This window comes from Scleropages formosus, chromosome 8, assembly GCF_900964775.1.
Source record: "Scleropages formosus chromosome 8, fSclFor1.1, whole genome shotgun sequence".
In the NCBI taxonomy this organism is placed as follows: Eukaryota; Metazoa; Chordata; class Actinopteri; order Osteoglossiformes; family Osteoglossidae; genus Scleropages; species Scleropages formosus.
In genome coordinates this window covers 6,555,557-6,575,562 of record NC_041813.1, presented here as the reverse complement: position 1 = coordinate 6,575,562, position 20,006 = coordinate 6,555,557, and the positions used below count along the sequence as shown (strand labels likewise).

Here is a 20,006-nt window from a genome sequence, read left to right as displayed (position 1 = left end):
CGGCGGACCCAAGTGCAGAGCGGAATTCGTGGTTTATTCAGGGAAATCCAAGAGTGGAGGTCAAGGGACAGGCAGTCGGTCCTCGAGGCGCGAACGTCGTTACAAGGAGAATCAGAAAGGCAAGGTTGGTACACAGGCAAAAGGTCAATGATCACAGGAAGGTACAGAAATGTAGGAGCAAGGGATGGGATTGGGGAAGGCGTCAGGGAACGGAGGAGTGGAGCAAGAGGCTAGGAGATCGCTAACAACAAGGCTGAACAAGGTTCCGCATCAGCTGGTTGTTTGAAGCAGCCTTTTATGCCCCAGTCTGCTCCGCATCGGCTCGAGGGCGTTGGCGTGACATGCAGACTGTACTATTTCTCAAGAGCTATAAGTTTTACTGTATTTGCTGTAATACATATTCATCTTCTCAGTCCCTCCTTCTGAATTGTCTCTCAGCAACCACAATCTTACAGTGTTGCGGGAATACTGATCCACAGCCTGCGCTCTTCCAACCTACAAAACCAGGTATGGATGCATTTCCTGAGTGAAGGATTGAAAAGGGGGAAACTGATCTTCGACTCATCTTCATTTTGGCAGATGTACATTTAATTTTTTAGCAGATATTTTTCTCCACTCTATGTAGTGTTATGAGCCCACATACCTTATTCACCACGGTGACTTACACTGCTAGATACACTACTTACACTGGGTCACTCATGCATACGTCAGTGGAACGCACTCTCTCTGTCACTCACACTATGGGTGAACCTGAACAGCATGTCTTTGGAGTGTGGGAGGAAACCAGAGCACCTGGAGAACATACAAACTCCACACAGACTGAGCAGGGATCAAACCCATGTTCTCTCACACCACCCAGGCGCCGTGAGACAGCAGTGCTACTCGCTGAGCCAGCACGCTGCCTGATGCACAAACAAACCTCATGTGAAAATGCAAATAATCTCATTTGAAAGCTGTGGCCCCTTGGTCCGTCACTAGATGGAGACGTTCACGCGAATGCCACAGGACAGGCGCGCTGTTGCAGCATCTCTGCATGACGTCGGCCTCGGCGGAAGCCCCAGTGATTTCATGCTCATTCAGCCTCGAGGTTCTATGCAGTGGAGAATTAAAGGCTTGAACATCGGAGTGACAGCCTCACTTCGGTTCATCTGACACAGTATATTGATGTGAGAGCTAAGCAGCGGATTTAAACACATCTTTATTTTCAATGTTGCATTAATGTCATTAAAAGACGATTATTGCTATTTTTTTAATTGCATCCGTAAATGAGATATCAACGGCTCCGACGGTAATGTCAATCGGGAGAGTTCTGGCGAAGGAAATGGTAACTGGGATGAGACTACGTCAAATTAGAACCTAAAGGTCTGCGCACTTGGGTGCTGAGGGCCTACATCGGGAACAGACCTGCTGCAGACATTCTTCATTAGGGTTAATGTGGACATGTAACCACAGCGCATATTCTTTGTGAGGCCATTGCTTTTCTGCTGATGAGGAGATGAGGACTCCGGGGGGGGGGGGGGGGGGGGGTCAACGCGTACTTATTCTGAAACATAGACAAATGTGCTTTAAGACAAATAGAGAAGGGTAGAGAAGGAAAAGATAATGGGTTTTAGGATTTACTAACAGTTATGGAGAAGTGAGGAAAAAAATGGTTGGGAACATTAGGTCGGACTCACTGACACGAGGAGGAAAACGGTGGGAGGGCGAGAAGATCAGCACCAAGCTCAGACCAGCTTGGATATCACTGCCCAATCTGACCAGATGCAGTCCAGGTCCATGTGGGCTGTCATCACACTACACAATCACGCCAAACACAATCGTGACATAATCATCACCATTGTGGTCAACTAAGTGGCTCCATTGAAAAGGCAGCCAAAACCACAAACGTGCAGAAACCACGTTGGTTTTTCAATGCATTTGTACTGAAGACAGCTGATGACTATGCTTTTCATTGGTCTGGAATCACCTGCAACCACCCTAAACATGGCCTCTGAAAGGTGTATCCGTAAGACCCAGATGCAAACAGAAATATAATTGCCCAACAAGCTCGAAAGTAATGCTGGGAAGTGAGACATGTGCCGCTTGTGTTTCATTTATAGCTGTTATACAATTGAAATATGTTCAAACATATGTGCAAAGTGGGGGGGCGGTGGTGCGGTGGTGCGGTGGGTTTGGCCGGGTCCTGCTCTCTGGCGGGTCTGAGGTTCAAGTCCTGCTGGGGGTGCCTTGTGATGGACTGGTGTGTCCTCTCCACCCCCCACGCCCTGTGATGCCAGGCTAGGGTCTGGATTGCTGTGACCCCCCTGGAAGACAAGCGATTTCAGACTGTGTGTGTGTGTGTAAAGAGGTAGGCAGCTGAGCTGTTCATTGAATCAGTGTTACAGTTCACATCTTATACGCCTATAAATCTGTAGATCCAGATTTACTGTACACAACATTAACCACAGCCATTATCCCAATCAATCTGTGTCCTTTCACTGGGACTGCTTGTGTGATGTGGGAATTTGGGTGAATCACTGAAGCATCACTGTAGACTAATGATGTTGAAGGAGTTGCCCTTAACTTTGTTAAGCTGCACCGGGTGAATGTCCAGCAAAGTTCTTATCTTTGCTTCCAGTCTTATAAGAGACAGAGGAATTCGCAGGACAGTTTTCCATAATGGACACAGACAAGTGTGGGGTGTGGTGGCACAGGGGGTTTGGCCTGTGCCTGCTGTCTGGTGGGTCTGGGGTTTGAGTCCTGCTTGGGGTGCCTTGCTATGGACTGGCGTCCCGTCCTGGGTGTGTCATCTCACCCTCCAGCCCTATGGCCTGTGCTGCCAGGTTAGGCTCTGGCTCGCTGCGACCCTGCTTAGGACAAGCGGTTTCAGTCAGTGTGTGTGTGTATATGTGTGTGTTGGCTGTGGTCCAGGATGTGAAAAGCAGAGATGTATAGGACCACACAGTGTCCACACCTATTTTTCCCTGTAATATGCAGACATACAGGATACAAGTTAGAGTGTCGGGGGGGTGTGTGGTGGTGCAGTGGCACAGCGGGTTGAACTGGGTCCTGCTCTCCAGTGGCTCTGGGGTTCGAGTCCTGCTTGGGGTGCCTTGTGATGGACTGGCGTCCCGTCCTGGGTGTGTCCCCTCCCCTTCCAGCCTTATGCCCTGTGTTGCCGGGTTAGGCTCTGGCTCCCCGTGACCCTGTATGGGACAAGTGGTTCAGACTGTGTGTGTTAGAGTGTCTGATGAGTTTCCTGTCCTTGGAGGGGCTATTTGAAGCAATGTAGTTACAGTGACCTCTACACATTGTAAGTAAGGGCATTACTATAGTAAAATAATGCAAGCAATTGAGCGGCATATTGAGAAACGGCAGGATGCAGAGAGTTCGAAGCACCGCTTGAAGAGGATGATGACAAACAGACAGATGGCTATGTGGTGCTGAGCAGATGAGGACTCAGTCAAAGGGATGTGAGAGGATTTGGGAGAACAGGAAATGTGACTGCCATCTCTGGAAGGTACAGCGGACAGGAGGAGTGCAGAGATGCATGCTCAAAGACAGGAGTATGGAGAATCATGGCTAATAGCTTTTTAGTGACAATATAACCAAAGAGATTTGGATGCTAGGATATCCCATATATATGCTTTGACCAAGCGTTATCTTCACCTCTGCCAGTAGGTACATCCTTTTTCTAGGAAGTTGCCATTCCTATAAATAGAACAGGTAAGTGTACAGTAATCACTGGGGATTGGATTGTTGACTGAGAAAAGGTCTTGTCAGCAGCAGCTCCATTCACCTTGAGAGACTGAACGGGCCAGTTTTTCTCCTTTTCTCGGCGGTGGGACAGCCTGAAGAGTAAGGAGTGTCATCACTGCCTTGACTGACACCTCTCCAGGGCTCAGCCAGAGTCACCTGCTCCAGCGGCTGCAGTAGGACAAGGCTGTGTGTGGAGGGGGGGGGATCATGATACCGAAGGAGCCCACGCTGCTGAATTCGTTCCCCGCAGGCTCCGGGTGGATTGAATCGCACCGCTTTTGTTATTGACCTCAATCTCCGTTTTGATTGGTACTTTTGAACCTTTGATCCATAAACTTTGACTGCGAAGATTGCAGACTAAGTCATCATTCAGCCTACTGCCCTGTCGACTTTCCTGTTATTTAACTCCTTTCGAAGTCAGCATACTGTCAGCGCTGATTTCTGCCCTTTGTGTTTGGATGGGTTGCTACCTAAGCAAGGGACAAACAGCTTGGCTGAACTTTTTTCATGGTTTTGTAACGCTATTTTTCTTTTTTAGTATGCAGGTGAAAAAAAACCCACATACTTTCTTTTTTCTTTGAGACACTGACGTTAAAACAGTTATTTTAAAGTAGCGCTGCTCTCTCACAGCGTCTGGGTGGTGCGAGAGAACGTGGGGTCGATCTCCGCTCAGTCTGTGTGGAGTTTGCATGTTCTCTCCGTGTCTGCCGGGGTTTCCTCCGGGTGCTCTGGTTTCCTCCCACAGTCCAGAGACAGTATGTTCCACTGATGTATGAATGAGTGACCAAGTGGAAGTAGTGTATATAGCAGTGTAAGTCACCTTGGTGAATAAGGTGTGTGGGCTGTTAACACTACATAGAGTTCATTGGAAGTCGCTTTGGAGAAAAGTGTCTGCTAAGTGAATAAATGTAAATAAATGTAAATGTAAAGTCTTTGCACTATGCACCATGTGTGCGAAAACATAACGTCTTCCTTTGTACCTGCTTGTGCGTGTGTGTCTCTGTGAGTGTGTGTGCAGGGGGTGGGGGGTGTAGGTGTGTCTCAAGTTTGCTCAAGGAGGTGTGTCAGAGGTGGCGGGGTTGGGGGGGAGGGACAATCCAGAACGAAACCCGTGGCCTGCTCACCTACAGCACACTCGCCTGTGAACGGCAGGACAGTCCATAGCTGCAGCGACACCCTGCAGGTCGGCAGAATCCTGTGTTTTGTCCTCGGAATAACTTGTCACATCCAAGGAATTACAACCTCTGCATCCAGCTGTGGATCTGAGTGCTCCGTAGCCCCCTTCTACACCTGAAACAGGTAAACCACGTTTGCTGCCTTGTACATAAACGTTCATTTAGTTCACAATTTTACAAAAGGGGACTTAAGGGTTAATAGTACAGAACTGCACTAAATGGAGACAGCAACACGGATCAGCCACACAAATGCATTTTTGGTGTTTAAGGTGTAGCAATGCTGGCCTTAGAATGAGTGGCGTGGTAGTGCAGCGAGTAGCACTGCTGTCTCAGCACCTGGCTGGTATAAGAGGATATAGGTTCGATCCCCACTTAGTCTGTGCGGAGTTTGCATGGGTTTCCTCCGGGTGCTCTGGTTTCCTCCCACACTCCAAAGACATGCTGTTCAGGTTCACGCATAGTGTGCGAGTAACAGAGAGAGTGTGTTCCACTGATGTATAGATGAGTGACCCAGTGCATGTAGTGTATCTAGCAAAGTCACCTTGGTGAAGAAGGTGTCTGGGCTGATCACGCTACACAGAGCTCATTGGAAGTCGCTTTGGAGAAAAGTGTCTGATGAATAAATAAAGTGTCACGTCAAAGTCAAACAGTGAACCTGGAGGCTGAGCTTAAAGAGTGATGTGGGTGAACTCACAGCTGGGGGTGTTTACATTCATAGCTCTGTAAGTGCATTTCTCGGGCTTCCTTCACCTTCAGCTGTTGCAATGCTCAAGGAGGTTTGGCCTCACGAGGCTTGTCTTCTGCCAGCAAAAATAAGAGGTACCACAATACACAAGGACCGAATGACCGGGAGTTCCAGGGCTTAAGATGCTGCTGACGCGAGATGAGAAAAGTTCTGGAAAACTATCTGGAGAATATTATTAAACACAACAAGATTAGACCTCATATTCCCCAACTCCATGCGATCTTACAGCGTAGTTACTGATCTTGTGGGTTATAGAGACATGAACTCATCGTACATACTTCAGGTAAGAATCCGTGCGTTTGCTAAGAATACCGAAGCTTTCTGTTGAAAAATGACCCTTGTCGGCCTTGCAGTCCGTCGGCAATTAAACTTTGCCCGTTTAAGTGTTTTTACGAGCGTGCCGGTGTTTACTGGAGCTTTCGCAGGCGATAACAGCCACGAGGTGAAGGCGGCAAACTGCTATAAATAGCCCGAGTGAAACTGAGGGAAGGTGAAGAGAAGTTCGCTTTAGTGCCGCGGGAGGTGTGGCAGTCGAGCACAGTCCTTCGATCGGGTTCGTTCTGGCCTGGTCCCTCTGAAGGGCGAACGACCCGTTGGTGGGAAGCCATTTTGAAACGGTGACACGGATGGAAAATGCCGGAAAACACGATCGTAGCGGCGGGGGCAGGGTTTAGCGTTTTCAAGAACGGCGACCATACGGGGATTCCCTTCATTGTAAGCCTGGAAGATACTGAAGTTTTTGTTTTGATATTGAAGTCATTACTTAACGCTTTCATTCACATTTCATGTTTCTCTGCTTTATTCTCCTTTCTTCCAACCGCTAAGCTAGAAGTCACTTATACGGATCTTACTGAGGCCTTAAACTCGTGCCGGTTGTAGAGGGCTAAATACCAGCACGCCGGTCCTCGGAAGCTCCTGCTGTGTCCTTTCTGCGTTTTTTTATAACCTGCGGGATTTAGGCCGACTATCTTTCTTCGATGCGCCACAGCAGGCCCCTTTGCGCAAAGCGAAGGCAGCAACCTTCAGGGTAAAACACTGCCTTTGCACACTGCTACCAGCTTAAGCGGACGGTTGCAACACGTGCTGCCTTCTCTGTTTACCATCTCCTGTGCCGTAAATGGAAGCAAAGCTGGAAGGAACTTGCTGACGCTGGGCTCGCGGCCTCCATCGGAAAACAAGAAAGCGCGATATCCTCGCGGGTTAACGAAAGCTAAATATAAGACAAAAACGTCCGTGTTTTTCGCAACTCGTAGCTGTAGGAAGTATGAAGAAAATGCGAAAAATGCCAGATTTGATCAGGTACAGGGCACGTTGCTAGATGATTGCAAAGACGTTACACGATGACTCAGGGTGTCCTCATAGACGCATCCAGAAACGGCTTTCTGAAAATGATCGATATTTGGTGTTGCGCGGTCGGATTTGCCCCGTAATTTCTTCTGATCTCTTATATTTGGCCGTTGACCGACATCTTTCATGGAGCAGATATTCGGAAAACTCCGAAAAGCAGAGCCAGATAGTCGCTGGCCTTTGACATTGAAAATAAAAGCTACTTACAGTGATCAGATCTGACCTTTCCAAGAAGGGGCTAGACCTGCTCTATAGCCAAACTTTAAAACCTGCATGGCTATATTGATACAGCGAGGTTGGCTTGTGGTGGTGTAGGGACAGCATTTGGATTACACACAATTTTTTTTCCCACATATTTAGCCTTTTTTAATCATGTAGCTACATGTACATTTACTTTTATTAATTTGGCAGGTGGTTTCATCCAAAGAGGCATATGTCTCAGGAAGCAATGCAATAGTACATACACCAGTAAATTGAGATCTGGATGCAGACTCATGATTCTTGAGTACAGTCTATTTGTCTCATACCACAGTATACGCCAATGTACATCACACAAGTAGATGCATATCTGCACGTAGTCTTTTTTACAGATAGTACATGTTTATGGAGAACATAGGACATCAATGGAGAGGTGAGCTTGAAAGAATTTTAAGACCCTTCTTGAATGCTGAGAGGTTTAGCAGTTCTAATCAAATCTGAATTAGGGAAACTTCATATAATCAATTTGTCACCTGTCCTTATCTCTTCCCACTGCTGCACAGGCATCAGCCACTTAATTTCCATTATTACTGCTTATTCCAGAAGGTATCTGTACATAATTCTAGGGCTCTTTTTAAATGTCACTAAGTCAATGTTAACTCTTGCTCACCATCTAGAGTGCCTCTAGAAGTCGTCCACTTGCGTCCTTAGTGTTTAAAGGGGTGTGTCTCTTATCACCGTGAGTCCATCCATTTGGTTACTGGTCATCCTCATCTATTTTCTTTGAGTTTCCCGAACATTACCATCTTTTTAAGAGAATCCAATCTTCACGCAATGTGTCCAAAGTACAATAATATCAGTCACATCGTTTGTGCTTCTAATGATAGTTCCAGAGTAATTTGATCCAATGTCCATCTATTTGTTTTCTTGGCAATCCATGGTATCCTTCAAAGTCTCCTTCAAAGGAGATCCTATAGCCTGCAAACAGGGGCAACTGGCAGCATCGTGGTTAGCGCTGCTGCGTTTAGACCCAAAGGTTGCAGGTTTGATCCCCACCTTTGGCTGTAGTAGGCTTGAGTAAGGTACTTACCCTAGACTGCTTCACTAACATTTACCCGGTTGTATAAATGGGTAAATAATTGTAAGTACATTGGAAGGTGCTTTAGAGAAAAGTGTCAGTTAAGTGAATAAAAAACGGAAGAACTTACGAAAAAGAGTTTCATGAAGCACTTCATTCATAATCACAATTCTCCTTTGATTTCATTCACATAACTCCCTATTCAATTGTAAAGGAGGCAGGTGCATTAACCCCAAATGAGTAATAAATACACCCGGAAGGTAAATGAAGGGCTGGAGCAGAGTGCTTTTTATATCATAGTGTTTTAAACCAGCTTAAGACTTCACAACAACACAACTGTCGAATTATCTTAAATACATTTTCACACATCCTGCCTTTTACACCTAGGCTGAAATTTCACAAGGAAGTCTCCCGTCTCCCTCCCGTTGTGTAGCTACTCTGCAATGGATTGGCATCCTGTCGACGGTGAACCCCCCTCATATTTGTACCCACTGATTCTGGCATAGGCTCTGGACCTTTCTGACCAGGGCAACTGGTTCATGAATATGGATGGTTGGATAAAAGACAGTTTTTAAAACATAGAACACTGAAATATGAAGCAAATTACATGAGTATCGGCAAAACTGCATTTTAGTATATTTTCCTTGATTACTGGTCTTTCTTTCATACTTGCATAGGGATAAGGAAAACATTTTGCTGTTTAGCAGATCAAGTTATTGAGTCCCTCACACTCCAAAGGGGAAAAAAAAAACAGATTAAAGTGCTCCTTTGTCTCACTACATGCGATCATACGTAACTCATAAGATGAACTGCAAAACTGTTCACATTTTCAGAACTATCTCAGAACTTGCTAACAATGTGTCATCTAAGAGCAACTAGGACAGATGTAAGTGCTCAATTCGTTTCTTGGGTAACTAATGGATTTCTTACGGTAGCCCTCTGCCTTAATTCTGACTTAAATTGCAGGAGACTACACACATTAAAGAGGCTTTTTAAAAAACCTTTGACTGCCATTAATTTGTGTAATCCATTTAGGGCCTCAGCCTCCCGCTGAGAAAAACAAGGAACATGGGCCAAGGCTGATACCGAGTACTTTCGTATTAGGGATAAATAAGACTTGCGTTCCGTATTAAAACCATACGGAATGCGGTTTTGTCCCGTATTTCAACCTTTGACACCAAAAGACATTTAAAAGTATTTATTACATATGTTTACTGCATAAATAAACTTTGCACTTCGCATGAAAGTGTTAAAAGAAGATTAGGAAAACTTTGCAGAAATGGATGTGAAACAGAGGAGGCTTAAGGGTCAAGGGTCAGGGGGATCCCCCCTCCCTCCCCGCGAGAGGGACAAGGCAGGTAGCTATTAACTAGATGACTAGATGTCATCATGGCTGCTAATAGTCCAGCTTGTAAACGGAAACGAGTAGAGACGTAGAAAAAGTATAAAAAAGAATGGGAGACGCAGAACTGATGGCTTGGCAAAGTCGGGGAGAACGAGTTTATGCGAACTGTAATTTAAACTTTGTTTGCAAGAGACATTTTTCTGTCAGACACGGTGCAATTGTATGCGACGTAAAACAAGATGCGTCCACGGAAAAAATTTCATCGACGGAACGACCGAATGCACGAGACCAAGGAGGAGAAATTTCTAGTTTTTCGGTTGCACCGCCTCAGCCGATGCTGATATTATGGTAGCTATTGTTTTGTATCTATTACACAGACATGTTTTTTTTTTTTTTTTTTTTTTTTTTTACACCTTTTACTTTTCCAAACAATTTTGGTTAAAATACATTTCCACTATAAACTGCATTTGATTTCAGTCAGTGAGCTAAAAGCAAATTAAATGTCTCAGATTCATTTTAGCATTTAATTGAGTCAAGCGGAGACTTGTTTTTTTACACACATTAGTTACAAAGACGTTGAGAGTGTCCTTTATTTTCCTGTAAAGGACCCAAAAGTGTCCCTTATTTTCTTCTGCAGGGGTTGGCAACCCAAATGCAAGGCTGGCCTGAGCTCGGACTGCCGTCTTTACGGCTTCTGGACATGACCATGACAGCCAGCCTTTGCGGCTGTGCAAAACCCTCAGAGGCTACAGTTTGTGACTATATACAATATTGTTTGACTGTAGATATGGTCTGTGTGGCATTGCACATTCTTTCCTTATTTACTTTTTAATAAGTCCAAACCCCAGTAGTCAGTTGCTATTTGTCCTCTCTTAGAGATGGAGTTATGGTTGCAGGGTGGACTCCAGGTTCAGCAAAGCTTTTTTTGCATGTTAAGAAATAATTTCCTAAACCATTCTTTCTATAGTGTAAAAGTAAGGTAATAATGTAGACCATGGCAGGGGTCTGTATTACAGAGGTAAAATCACCTGCTACTCGTTTTGAAATAAAAGGTTTATTAATGATATACGTACTTAAGGTAAAATAACAGAACTTGCTAACTAGAAGTACATCAAAGAATTCCAAAGTCATGCACTGATATAAAAATTGGGACATTTATCATTTAGTTTGGTGCTTGAAGTCATTACCTTTCCAGACCTGGGTTCAGATCACTGTCACCTGCTATACTGTAGTACCGTTAAGCAAGGTACTTAACCAGAATTGCTCCAGTAGAATTTACCCAGCTTTACAGTTCTAAGTACCTTATAATTCAATCCTGACATCATAAGTTGCCTTGGAAAATGGTGTCAGCTAAATAATAGTTAATAATAACTTAATTGTTTAAATTTTCACACGGGGGGCTCGGTGGCGCAGTGGGCTTGGCTGGGGTTCGAATCCCCCTTGGGGTGCCTTGTGATGGACTGGCGTCCCGTCCTGGGTGCGTCCCCTCCCCCTCCAGGCTTCTGCCCTGTGTTGCCGGGTTAGGCTCTAGTTTGCCGTGACCCCGCTCGGGGCTAGCGGTTTCAGCCAATGTGTGTGTGTGTGTGTGTGTGTGTGTGTGTGTGTGTGTGTGTGAATTTCCCCACAACTGTATGCTGTGCCAGTGAGGATATGGATTATGCGGGAATTTAATGACAGTATGTTCTGACATTTTGAATATGTACATGAAAACATAAGTGCTGGACAAGATTGCACAAAATATTCATTCATTTCTGTATTCAAGATTTTTATTTGATAGGTTGGAGCACAGCGATGAGTTCATTTTCAGCTGTCAAGGACAGTGCATCAGTTACGGTAGCTCTTGATGTTCTCTATACAGTACTGTGGTATTGATTTAATACCACTTATAACCAAGTTACTGGTGTAGAAAAATAATAGGGTGTCTGTCATCTCTTTGGTACTGTTAAGAGCTCCTCCTGTAGTTTAATATGTTACACCATGTCTATAAAGAGACCTCCCTGATCCTGCACATAACCTTTGTGAGCAGGGCTTGGGTGCGGCTTGATATGCTGGGTTTCATGGTTACTGTCTCATTATGTCAGTGAGATGGTCTTCTCTCACTCACTGTGCTGCTCATGCATCCCCCCGCCCCCAGGGGTCTTAGCCAGCGGTGAATCTGCTTCAGGCTACTCACAGTGGGAGTGCGGGCAGATCATGTGTGTATCCAGGCTGCTCTGATCAGTCCCTGTGAGACTTTGTAATGAGCTCAGTATCATATATTATACGCCCACCGCTATAATATCCTTGCACTATATGTGATTACAGATATACAATGTGTACACATTGTACATAAATACAGATACATAAACAAGAAGATAATGTATAAAAAGGCTCACCGGTTCACTTGCTCAACATGCAACTAAAAATGTAATTATACTTCTTTTCAAACCTGAAGTAGCAGAGACCCTCACCAGCCTTAGTTTTACTGATCAAAACAGCATGCATTCCGTCTCCTGTTTCCACTGGCACGCAAACATGCATGCACAATTCACTTCTTAATCCATCTGACCTCGGACAGATTTATAGATGCAAAAAGATTTCAGTAATGAGTGGATGGTGCTTGCAGCGAAAACAGCAGTAGAATGTGAAATTTGTCACGCGCAAAATCCCACCGATTTACCATATTGCAGGAAGTCTGATTTATCTCCCGCCGCATGACAAGCATGTGTGCACAGTCATTTCCAAGCTGCTGTGTTTTCACTGTTGTGCCACACCAACCTTAAAAAAATGAGCATTCATCAGGCTCCCATTGAGCATTGCTGTTTCCATAGCAACCAGGAGAGAATGATGGCTAGCGAGAGAGGCACCAGGAGAGAGGTGGAGATAAAGGGAGGCGGAGTATATGTGGGGGAAGTTGTTTTGGACATGAACCGCCACTGCTCTCCATGCATTCATTCATGCCTTTTTCTCTCTCCCAGGTGGACTGCGCAGTGATGACGACTGTCTGACGATCAGAATCCCTCTTTATCATCCCACCCCCTCCTCTTTGTCCCTATTCTCTCACCCTATTCTTCGCCATTCTCCGCTGTCCTTCCCACCCCCCCCTCTGTACCTCCCCTTCAGAAAAGACTGGGCTGGGGACTGAAGATCTGTGACAGAGCCTCTCATTTGTAATCAGATGAAAGCAGAGATAATCCCGCGCCTGACTCCATCTTGTTCCCTGCTGTAGCGGGAGGTGGAGACGGGGGGGCGGGGACAGGGAGGGGGGGGTCACCTGTGGATGTGAAGGAGGAGGGTGGCTTTCTTTTCCCTTCCGAGCCCCTGGACTGACATGGGTGGTCTGGAGAGCTCTGAGGATCCATGAACTCTGAACCTGAAAGGCAGAGCAAGAGAGAGAGAGAGGGAAAGAGAAGGAGAGAGGGAGGTAGCTATCAAGAGGAGCTCCAGGCCCAGTCTGTACTGACACTACAAGGTAAGCAGGGCTACTACCTACACTGATCTTATTCTTTCCTGAATAATTCCAGTACTGGCTGGTAAGGGTTTTGCCCTGAGACTGGCTCAGGTGTGGAGAGGTGAGGAGCAGGGTGTGGGTGGCAGGAACTGAGGCCACAGTTGGGCGCTTTTACCTCTACGGAGAGAAAACTGAGTGCTGACCCAGCAACACCCTATTGTAAGGCCGGCGACAACCAGCTTCCTCGTGGTCTCCTAAAGATCTCCGACGGCACATGCGGACAGCGGTCCTCTGCTCGGCGTCCTCCCTGTCCCGTCACACGGCCGTGATTTTTGGCACTTCCGTAAGAGGTCACACTTTAACTTGGACAAAGTCAGCTGACGGACACTCTTGTGCAGACGAAATATCTTTTGTATAGAATTGATATTTTCTGGCAAATCTGTTTGTTGCAAAGATCACTGAAGATATACCAGCGGAGGATGATGATTGAAGCAATATAAAATGTACTGAAATAAATGCACTTTTTAAAATGATGGTTAACTGCAACCTTTCTCTATATGAGTATATTTGTTTGGGAAATTCCAAAAATTATGTCTCATGTAATCGATGACAAAGGTCGTTTCCCTTTAGGATCAGAAAGAGGGCAAGCATGTCAGGAAACCAAGAGGCTGCAGTTATCCTGTCGCAAGCAGGGGAAAAACATAGAAAACTGCTTCCACTGTATAAAATAGATTATTTGGATTGAGCAGACATCGTGGTTGTGTCAGTTATGTCACCACTACGCGCAATTGAAAGAGAAGGCTTTGTTTTTTCTCGAGTTAAATAGGCTTAACACTGAGACGCAAATCGGGGTTCGCAGTCAGTTCAGTCCGTGACCATTTCATGATACTGTAGTGCAACTTGAAATTAGATCTGCTTTTCATGTTGAAAAGAATGGTTCATGACAGATTTTGAAATCAGCTGATGGTGTACAGCATCTGGATATCAACACTGAAAAAAGCACTCTTTCAGTACTGAATTCCTAAATTTAAAACCATTCTGGAAAAAAGTGCCATAAGCTCACTTGCCACTTAAATCTGCTTACAAACACGTGGTAAAATATCTATGAAAGTACGGCTGCAGAAAGTGTGGTGGTGCAGGTTCAGCTGGTGCCTGCCGTGTGGTGGGTCTGGGGTTCGAGTCCTCCTTGGGGTGCCTTGCGATGGACTGGCGTCTCGTCCCGGGTGTGTCCCCTCCCCCTTTGGCCTTGCGCCCTGTGTTGCCGGGTCAGGCTCTGGCTTGCTGTGACCCTGCTCAGGACAAGGGGTTATTGATGATGGATTGCTGTTCCTGTGAATCACGAATAGATTAAACCAATGCCTTCCTCAGACAACAGTTAAACTAAAATGAAATAGCCTGGCATCCTTGTAAGGATTACAGAGGTGTGTCCTGCTCTTGCTCCCTTATGCAGAGGTATTTAAATGCATTTCTATAGGCCACAGGTGTAACAATGCATTGTCAAAGTCAATGATTGTTATTCAGCCAAGACATGGGTGTTGGCCATCAAACATGTAATTTTAATGTAGTTTTAGTGGGCAGAGCATATTGACATAACTGGGCACTGGTTTATAGGGGCGTTGGTTTCATACATGTCCATTGGTGTTTGGGTTTTCGTTTCAAGGAGTGTGGCTATTAGTACACCAGAACGTGTGAATAAAAGTTTAGCAATGATGGAATTCATTCTTGAAAAAAGATGTCTCTTGCACGAAAGATACCCGCATAACAAAGCAACGGAGTTCAAAAGGTCAACAGAAATGGAGGGAAGTAAAGCACCTCTGGCATCCCTGCAGGCTGCCTTTTGCAGTGCTGCCGCTGTACATTGCTTGACCTCAGCTGACACAGGTCAAGATCCCACCTTCAGCCCATGCTCAGATGGAGCGGGTCAAGGCCATACAAGAGCAGGTGTCCCTTAGAGATGAATCTTGATCCTTGAGGAAGTTCAGTCTGACTGGGAGTGAAAGCGTAAACCTAACGGCCTAATGGACATCCTTTCGTAATTTAATTTAATAATAGAGAAATTAGTCAATGCCGTACTATCTTGAATCCCCTACTGACTCTGACTATTGCTTTATTGAAATAACACGGCCACGAACAACAAAAATGCATCAGGGCATTGGTAGCATTTCACTGAGTGTGGCGCTCAACCTTTGCTAAAACATACATGTGGCTTTTCGTAACAGGTTATACTCTTGTTGCACCTCCGCCTCAAAGTGCTTTTATATGATTCCAATGAACTTTTCAAGCATATAAATATCATCTACATAAATAAGTAGACCTTCCCTCAGCTGTGACCTCTGTCTTTTGTGTCTTTTTTGAATCTAGCCTGTGTTCTGCCATTATGATATTTATAATAATATGTCCACCACATGCAGTTGCACCAGGATGCATGCTCTTTACAAAGGCATTGCTCTGGAAAAGATTATCGACTCAGTGAATAAAGGCGTGTGCTCTTATTCTTAGAGTAGGTATTTTCGCGACCTTTGTGCATTTTCTTATTTTCATTTCCAGGGTATTTTTTTGAGTAATAAAAGTTCTTTAGTGTGCATTTCAGGTATCCTTATCATGGGGAAGCCCAGTGCCTCCACAGGCTTTTCTGCCCTGCCTGACAGCCTGCTAATGATCATTTATAACCAGGGAGTGTCTTATTCTTGTAGCTCGGAGATTGCATTAGCCCTGCTTACTGCAGTCCAGCTCACATCCGCAGGGATTAGTGAGAACCAGAAAGCCCCAGTACGCTGTCACAGAAAGCAAACAAACTCTCCAAAACTCTCTCCGAAATCGTATAGGTTTTCATAGATTATTCCGGGTCTAATCTGACTTCCCCATTCTGGGTCTAATGGGTAAGGTGTTTTTCAAGTTTGCATAGTGCAAAGTCAAAGCATCTCTGTTCCCATGCGCAGAATTCGGCTAGCCAAAAAATGTTTGATACCAATGATGTGTAAGATGTGCATACTCCACTGTATACTGGCCAGTACTATAATAACAGCACTACGTGTGAAATGTAAGTTCCTCTCTTGCCTGAAATGCCATTCCCAAGAGAGCTTCAGCTAAATACGTGCATAAGAACAGATGGCTTAATTTTTTTTTTTTTTAATTGTTAATTCACTTTTGGCGAAAATTACAAAATCCTTCTTTGTCATTTTCCCAGCAGACCACCCGAATGGCGGAGAGTGAGCGTCCTGCATCAGACGCTGTGTCCCCGGGGGATGCTGCCGGCCCCACCCCTGAGACTGATGCTACCTTCTCCCTCTCCAAAAGCTCAACGGAGGTGGCAGCCAGCATCCAGAGGCAGGAGGAGCTGCGGAACAGCACCCGCGGCGTAGCCTGCCCTCTTGGTACATATGAGGAGCCTGTAAGGGACAGCCTACCAGTGGACTACCACCTCAGCGGAGCCCTCACTCCAGAGACAGCGGTCCGCCATAATACGCCGCGTCCCCACAGCATTGCTGAGGCCCACAACTTGCAGTGGACCAGAGCAAATCACCACCAGCCTTGCTCAGATACGGGGTGTGACCCTGCACGGAAAGAGAACCATGCAGCATCCTCATCCCACAGAGATCTGCGTGAAGACCGGCTGGAGCTTATCAAACAGTCGGTGCAGAGGAGCCACTCGGACAGCCTGCAGGCTCTGAGGGAGGCCCCGGACCCCAGGCATGGTGAGACTGGCTTCCCATTCCCTCGGGTAGGCTACTGCTCCTCGCTGGCATGCAAGCAGGCAATGCAGTTACATCAGAGCAACACCATCCCCACCTGCCACGGCAACAACAGCAGCAACCTTACCCAGCCTCCAGGGGGCGTGAGGATCTGTCTGCCTGCCTCAGAGGATGGCCACACCCAGCACCTTGGCTGTATGGACGCTTGTTACAACCCTCACATTCACACCTGCGCGCTGGAGGACACCTTTGCAGCGTACTGTCACCCCCTGCCCATGCCGGGACCGGCCCATCTGCTACCCAGGCTGGGGGATACTGAGTGCAGAGGTCAGAGGTCACCTCACCATACTGGCCTGCTGGCCTTCCCCCGTCTCGTCTCCTCAGTGAGTGAGACAGGCCTGGATGCCAAGCGTATGACGTGCTGCCGTGGTGGTGACTGCCTGGAACAAGTCTTAGCACCTCAAACAGAAGACAGGAAGACCAGAAACATGGGCACCATGACCTCCCACGGAGACCTAAGGGAAGTGGGTGTACAGACAGGCCCCCCTGAGTCTCCCCCACCTCATGTGTTTCCTGAGGTCAGCCTGGCCGAGCAGGGAATTGGGCCAGCGGCCCAGAAGTCCCCAGTGAAGGAGGTAGCATGGGATGCTGAGGGTATGACATGGGAGGTGTACGGGGCATCGGTGGACCCTGAAGAGCTGGGCTTGGCCATTCAGAAACACCTGGAGCTTCAGATCAAGGAGACAGCAGTCCGTGCTGCCAGGCTGACCCGCCAGGACACTGGCTCATCCAGACAGAGTAGCCGGCGCCGCAAGAGGGGTGGACTGATAAGATCCCTGCGGAACCCAGTCTGCTGTGCTCGCTCTAGCACAGCGGTAGACTGATGCAGAGGCAGGGCAGAGGCAACGTGGAGGGGTACAATACTTTGCATCCAGCTATAAATCCATCAGACAATAAAAAACTGGAATGAGTCACAAACTGTGGCAGAGCACATTGCAAATGTGGCTTCTTCGTGCAGACGAAGTATAGTACGTTTAACTGAAGTTCCATTGATCACCAATAAATAATAAAAAAAAAAAACAAGGAAAGATTTTGGATAACTTGTCAATAATCTGCGGAATACAGCTTAACAACAATTTTCACTGTCAGCCTCTCCTGAGTTGGCTATAACACATATCTGACCAAATGCATCTCACCATTTTTTGGACTAGATGGAGTCTTCAGCTGATCCCAAGTGTGACTCTGACACGCAGGCGGCTCTTCCGCATTTCCTGGGAGGGTTTAAGAAAAGATGACCAGATAGTCCGGTTGCAGGTACAGAGAAGGTTCCTCCACCTCCACCCATCAGCGTGTGACACTAGGAACACAAGGAATTTTGCCCCTTTGCTAAATCTGCTGGATCAGCGGATGTCCAACGCTCAAAAGCATCACTTTCCCACCATCCTGGGTCCATCAAAGCTGAGGTAGTCTCCACCCATGAAGACCCCAAATCTTTTTGAAGGTGGGGAGACAACACGGCAAGTGTTGTCAAGTACCGAACAAGTGGCTCCGCCAGCTGTAGGAGACAAACTGCTGGGAAATCGTTCAAACCACTGCAATGTTCAGAAACACCAATGGCCTTTATCAATTTTTCTTGGAAGTATTATATATTTTTTCCGGTCGTAAACACGATACGACCACAAACCCCGTCCTATAAAGGGATTCATCTCCCAGATTCCCTCGATGTTATGAGGAAAGCATAGTAAATATTTAACTGAAGTCGTATAACGTCTATGAACCTATGTTTTTTTCCAATAGATTTTTAAACGTGTTTTTCACGAACGCCGCAAATTCTGACAACGCCTGGATTAAAATGTCATCTGCATAAAACGCGAAAAGGAAAAAAAAAAGCTACGAAACCTCTTTGTTTTACTGTAATTACTAAACAAGGACCCAAGGGTCTTCAACTCTGACATTCCAGCGCCGAAGGCCAAAGCTGATTTCTCCGTTCAGTATTATATCCAGGCGCGCTTTGCAAATACGCTGACGTTCCGTGTCGGCCTCAGAAGCGGAATTTATTTCCGTTTCGGTGTTACCTAGTTTGGGAAACAGCCGCACCGGCTTACGTTTGGTTCACCTGAGCTTTCACTCCTTGCGAGACTGCGTGAGCGAGGGTTTGCAGAGAGGACACCAGTAGGTCCTGTTTTACCAGCAGCATCTCTGATGAAAAGCAAACAGCCCTCATGGAAGCAGAGTGATCCAGGACCGGGTACGACGAGCTTTTAAGGGAGCCGGGGCTCCGGCGAAAGAAGGGATCCGTGAGCTAATTGCAAGGAGCCCTTTGCCAAGGAAACGCAAAGGGGGCAATTAAGCTACAGTGCCACCCCTCACCCCCATCGCGTCCTCTCTCCCGAAGCACTTGTCTGGAAACAATGCAGTTCAACACAGAACCGGTCATTCGCAGAATAAACGGGGAAGGAAGACGGATGCTGAAATTACGCCCGTTCTCCCTGACGCGCGCATGTACCCGCTGCACGGGTTGGGACGACGGATCAACGCAAAAGCTGTACCGCGAAATAAGGAGTGTCCTTCAGTTGGCGTAACATCCGGTTCGGAGGAATGCTGAACGCAAGGGCGGCGGCTAACGGGGTCACCCTGCGACGTCCCATCGAAAATGCCGATTGTTTATGGAATAATCTATCCTCCTTCCTCTGCTACTCCTCCTCCTTGCATCTTCTGCTGTGGGCAGTCGTTTGCGGTAAAACAAAGCCTTCGCCGAGTATATGCACGTGAGTGTCGGTGCGCTGCTGCCATTGTCTGCGGTAACCATCAAAATTTGCAGACGAAAAACGCGCGCGCACACAGGGCCGTACTATTTAGCACGAGGAATACATTTTGTGCGCGAAACACTGTGCGGAAAGGATAGCTCAGGAACTTTCCAGGATGTCTGTACTGGCCAATATGTCGTCATTCCACAATGTGAGTTTGTGTTCAGATGCACAGCCACAATGCAGCGAGACGGTCCAGCGAGGGAGGACAAATGTAGGAACCTAATCGTTCCAGTAGAACAAGCGCACTAAAACCATCCGGTCTAACCTAGGACTGGAACTCACTGCAATACTAGCCCACGCCACACACACACACACACACACACACACACACACACACACACACACACACACTGGCTGAAGCCACTTGTCCCAGGCGGGGTCATGGAGAACCGGCAACCCAGCAACACAGGGCGTGAGGCTGGACGGGAGGGGACACACCCAGGACGGG

The 20,006-nt window shown here is 46.7% G+C and overlaps 1 protein-coding gene across 2 annotated transcripts; it reads left to right on the top strand.

Annotated features, from left to right (window-relative positions):
- The first annotated feature begins 64 nt into the window (after positions 1 to 64).
- On the top strand, positions 65 to 19,887 carry si:dkey-191g9.7 (G protein-regulated inducer of neurite outgrowth 2). Of its 2 annotated transcripts, XM_018766069.2 has the most exons (5): positions 65 to 124; positions 439 to 507; positions 4,869 to 5,037; positions 12,584 to 13,077; positions 16,244 to 19,887. In XM_018766069.2, the coding sequence occupies exon 5, from the start codon at positions 16,256 to 16,258 to the stop codon at positions 17,630 to 17,632; it is 1,377 nt and encodes a 458-aa protein (XP_018621585.1). In that variant the 5' UTR covers positions 65 to 124; positions 439 to 507; positions 4,869 to 5,037; positions 12,584 to 13,077; positions 16,244 to 16,255; the 3' UTR covers positions 17,633 to 19,887. The 2 variants fall into 2 exon arrangements, with proteins under 2 accessions (XP_018621585.1, XP_018621586.1); XM_018766070.2 differs by lacking the exon at positions 65 to 124 and having other exon boundaries at positions 380 to 507.
- Positions 19,888 to 20,006: the final 119 nt, after the last annotated feature.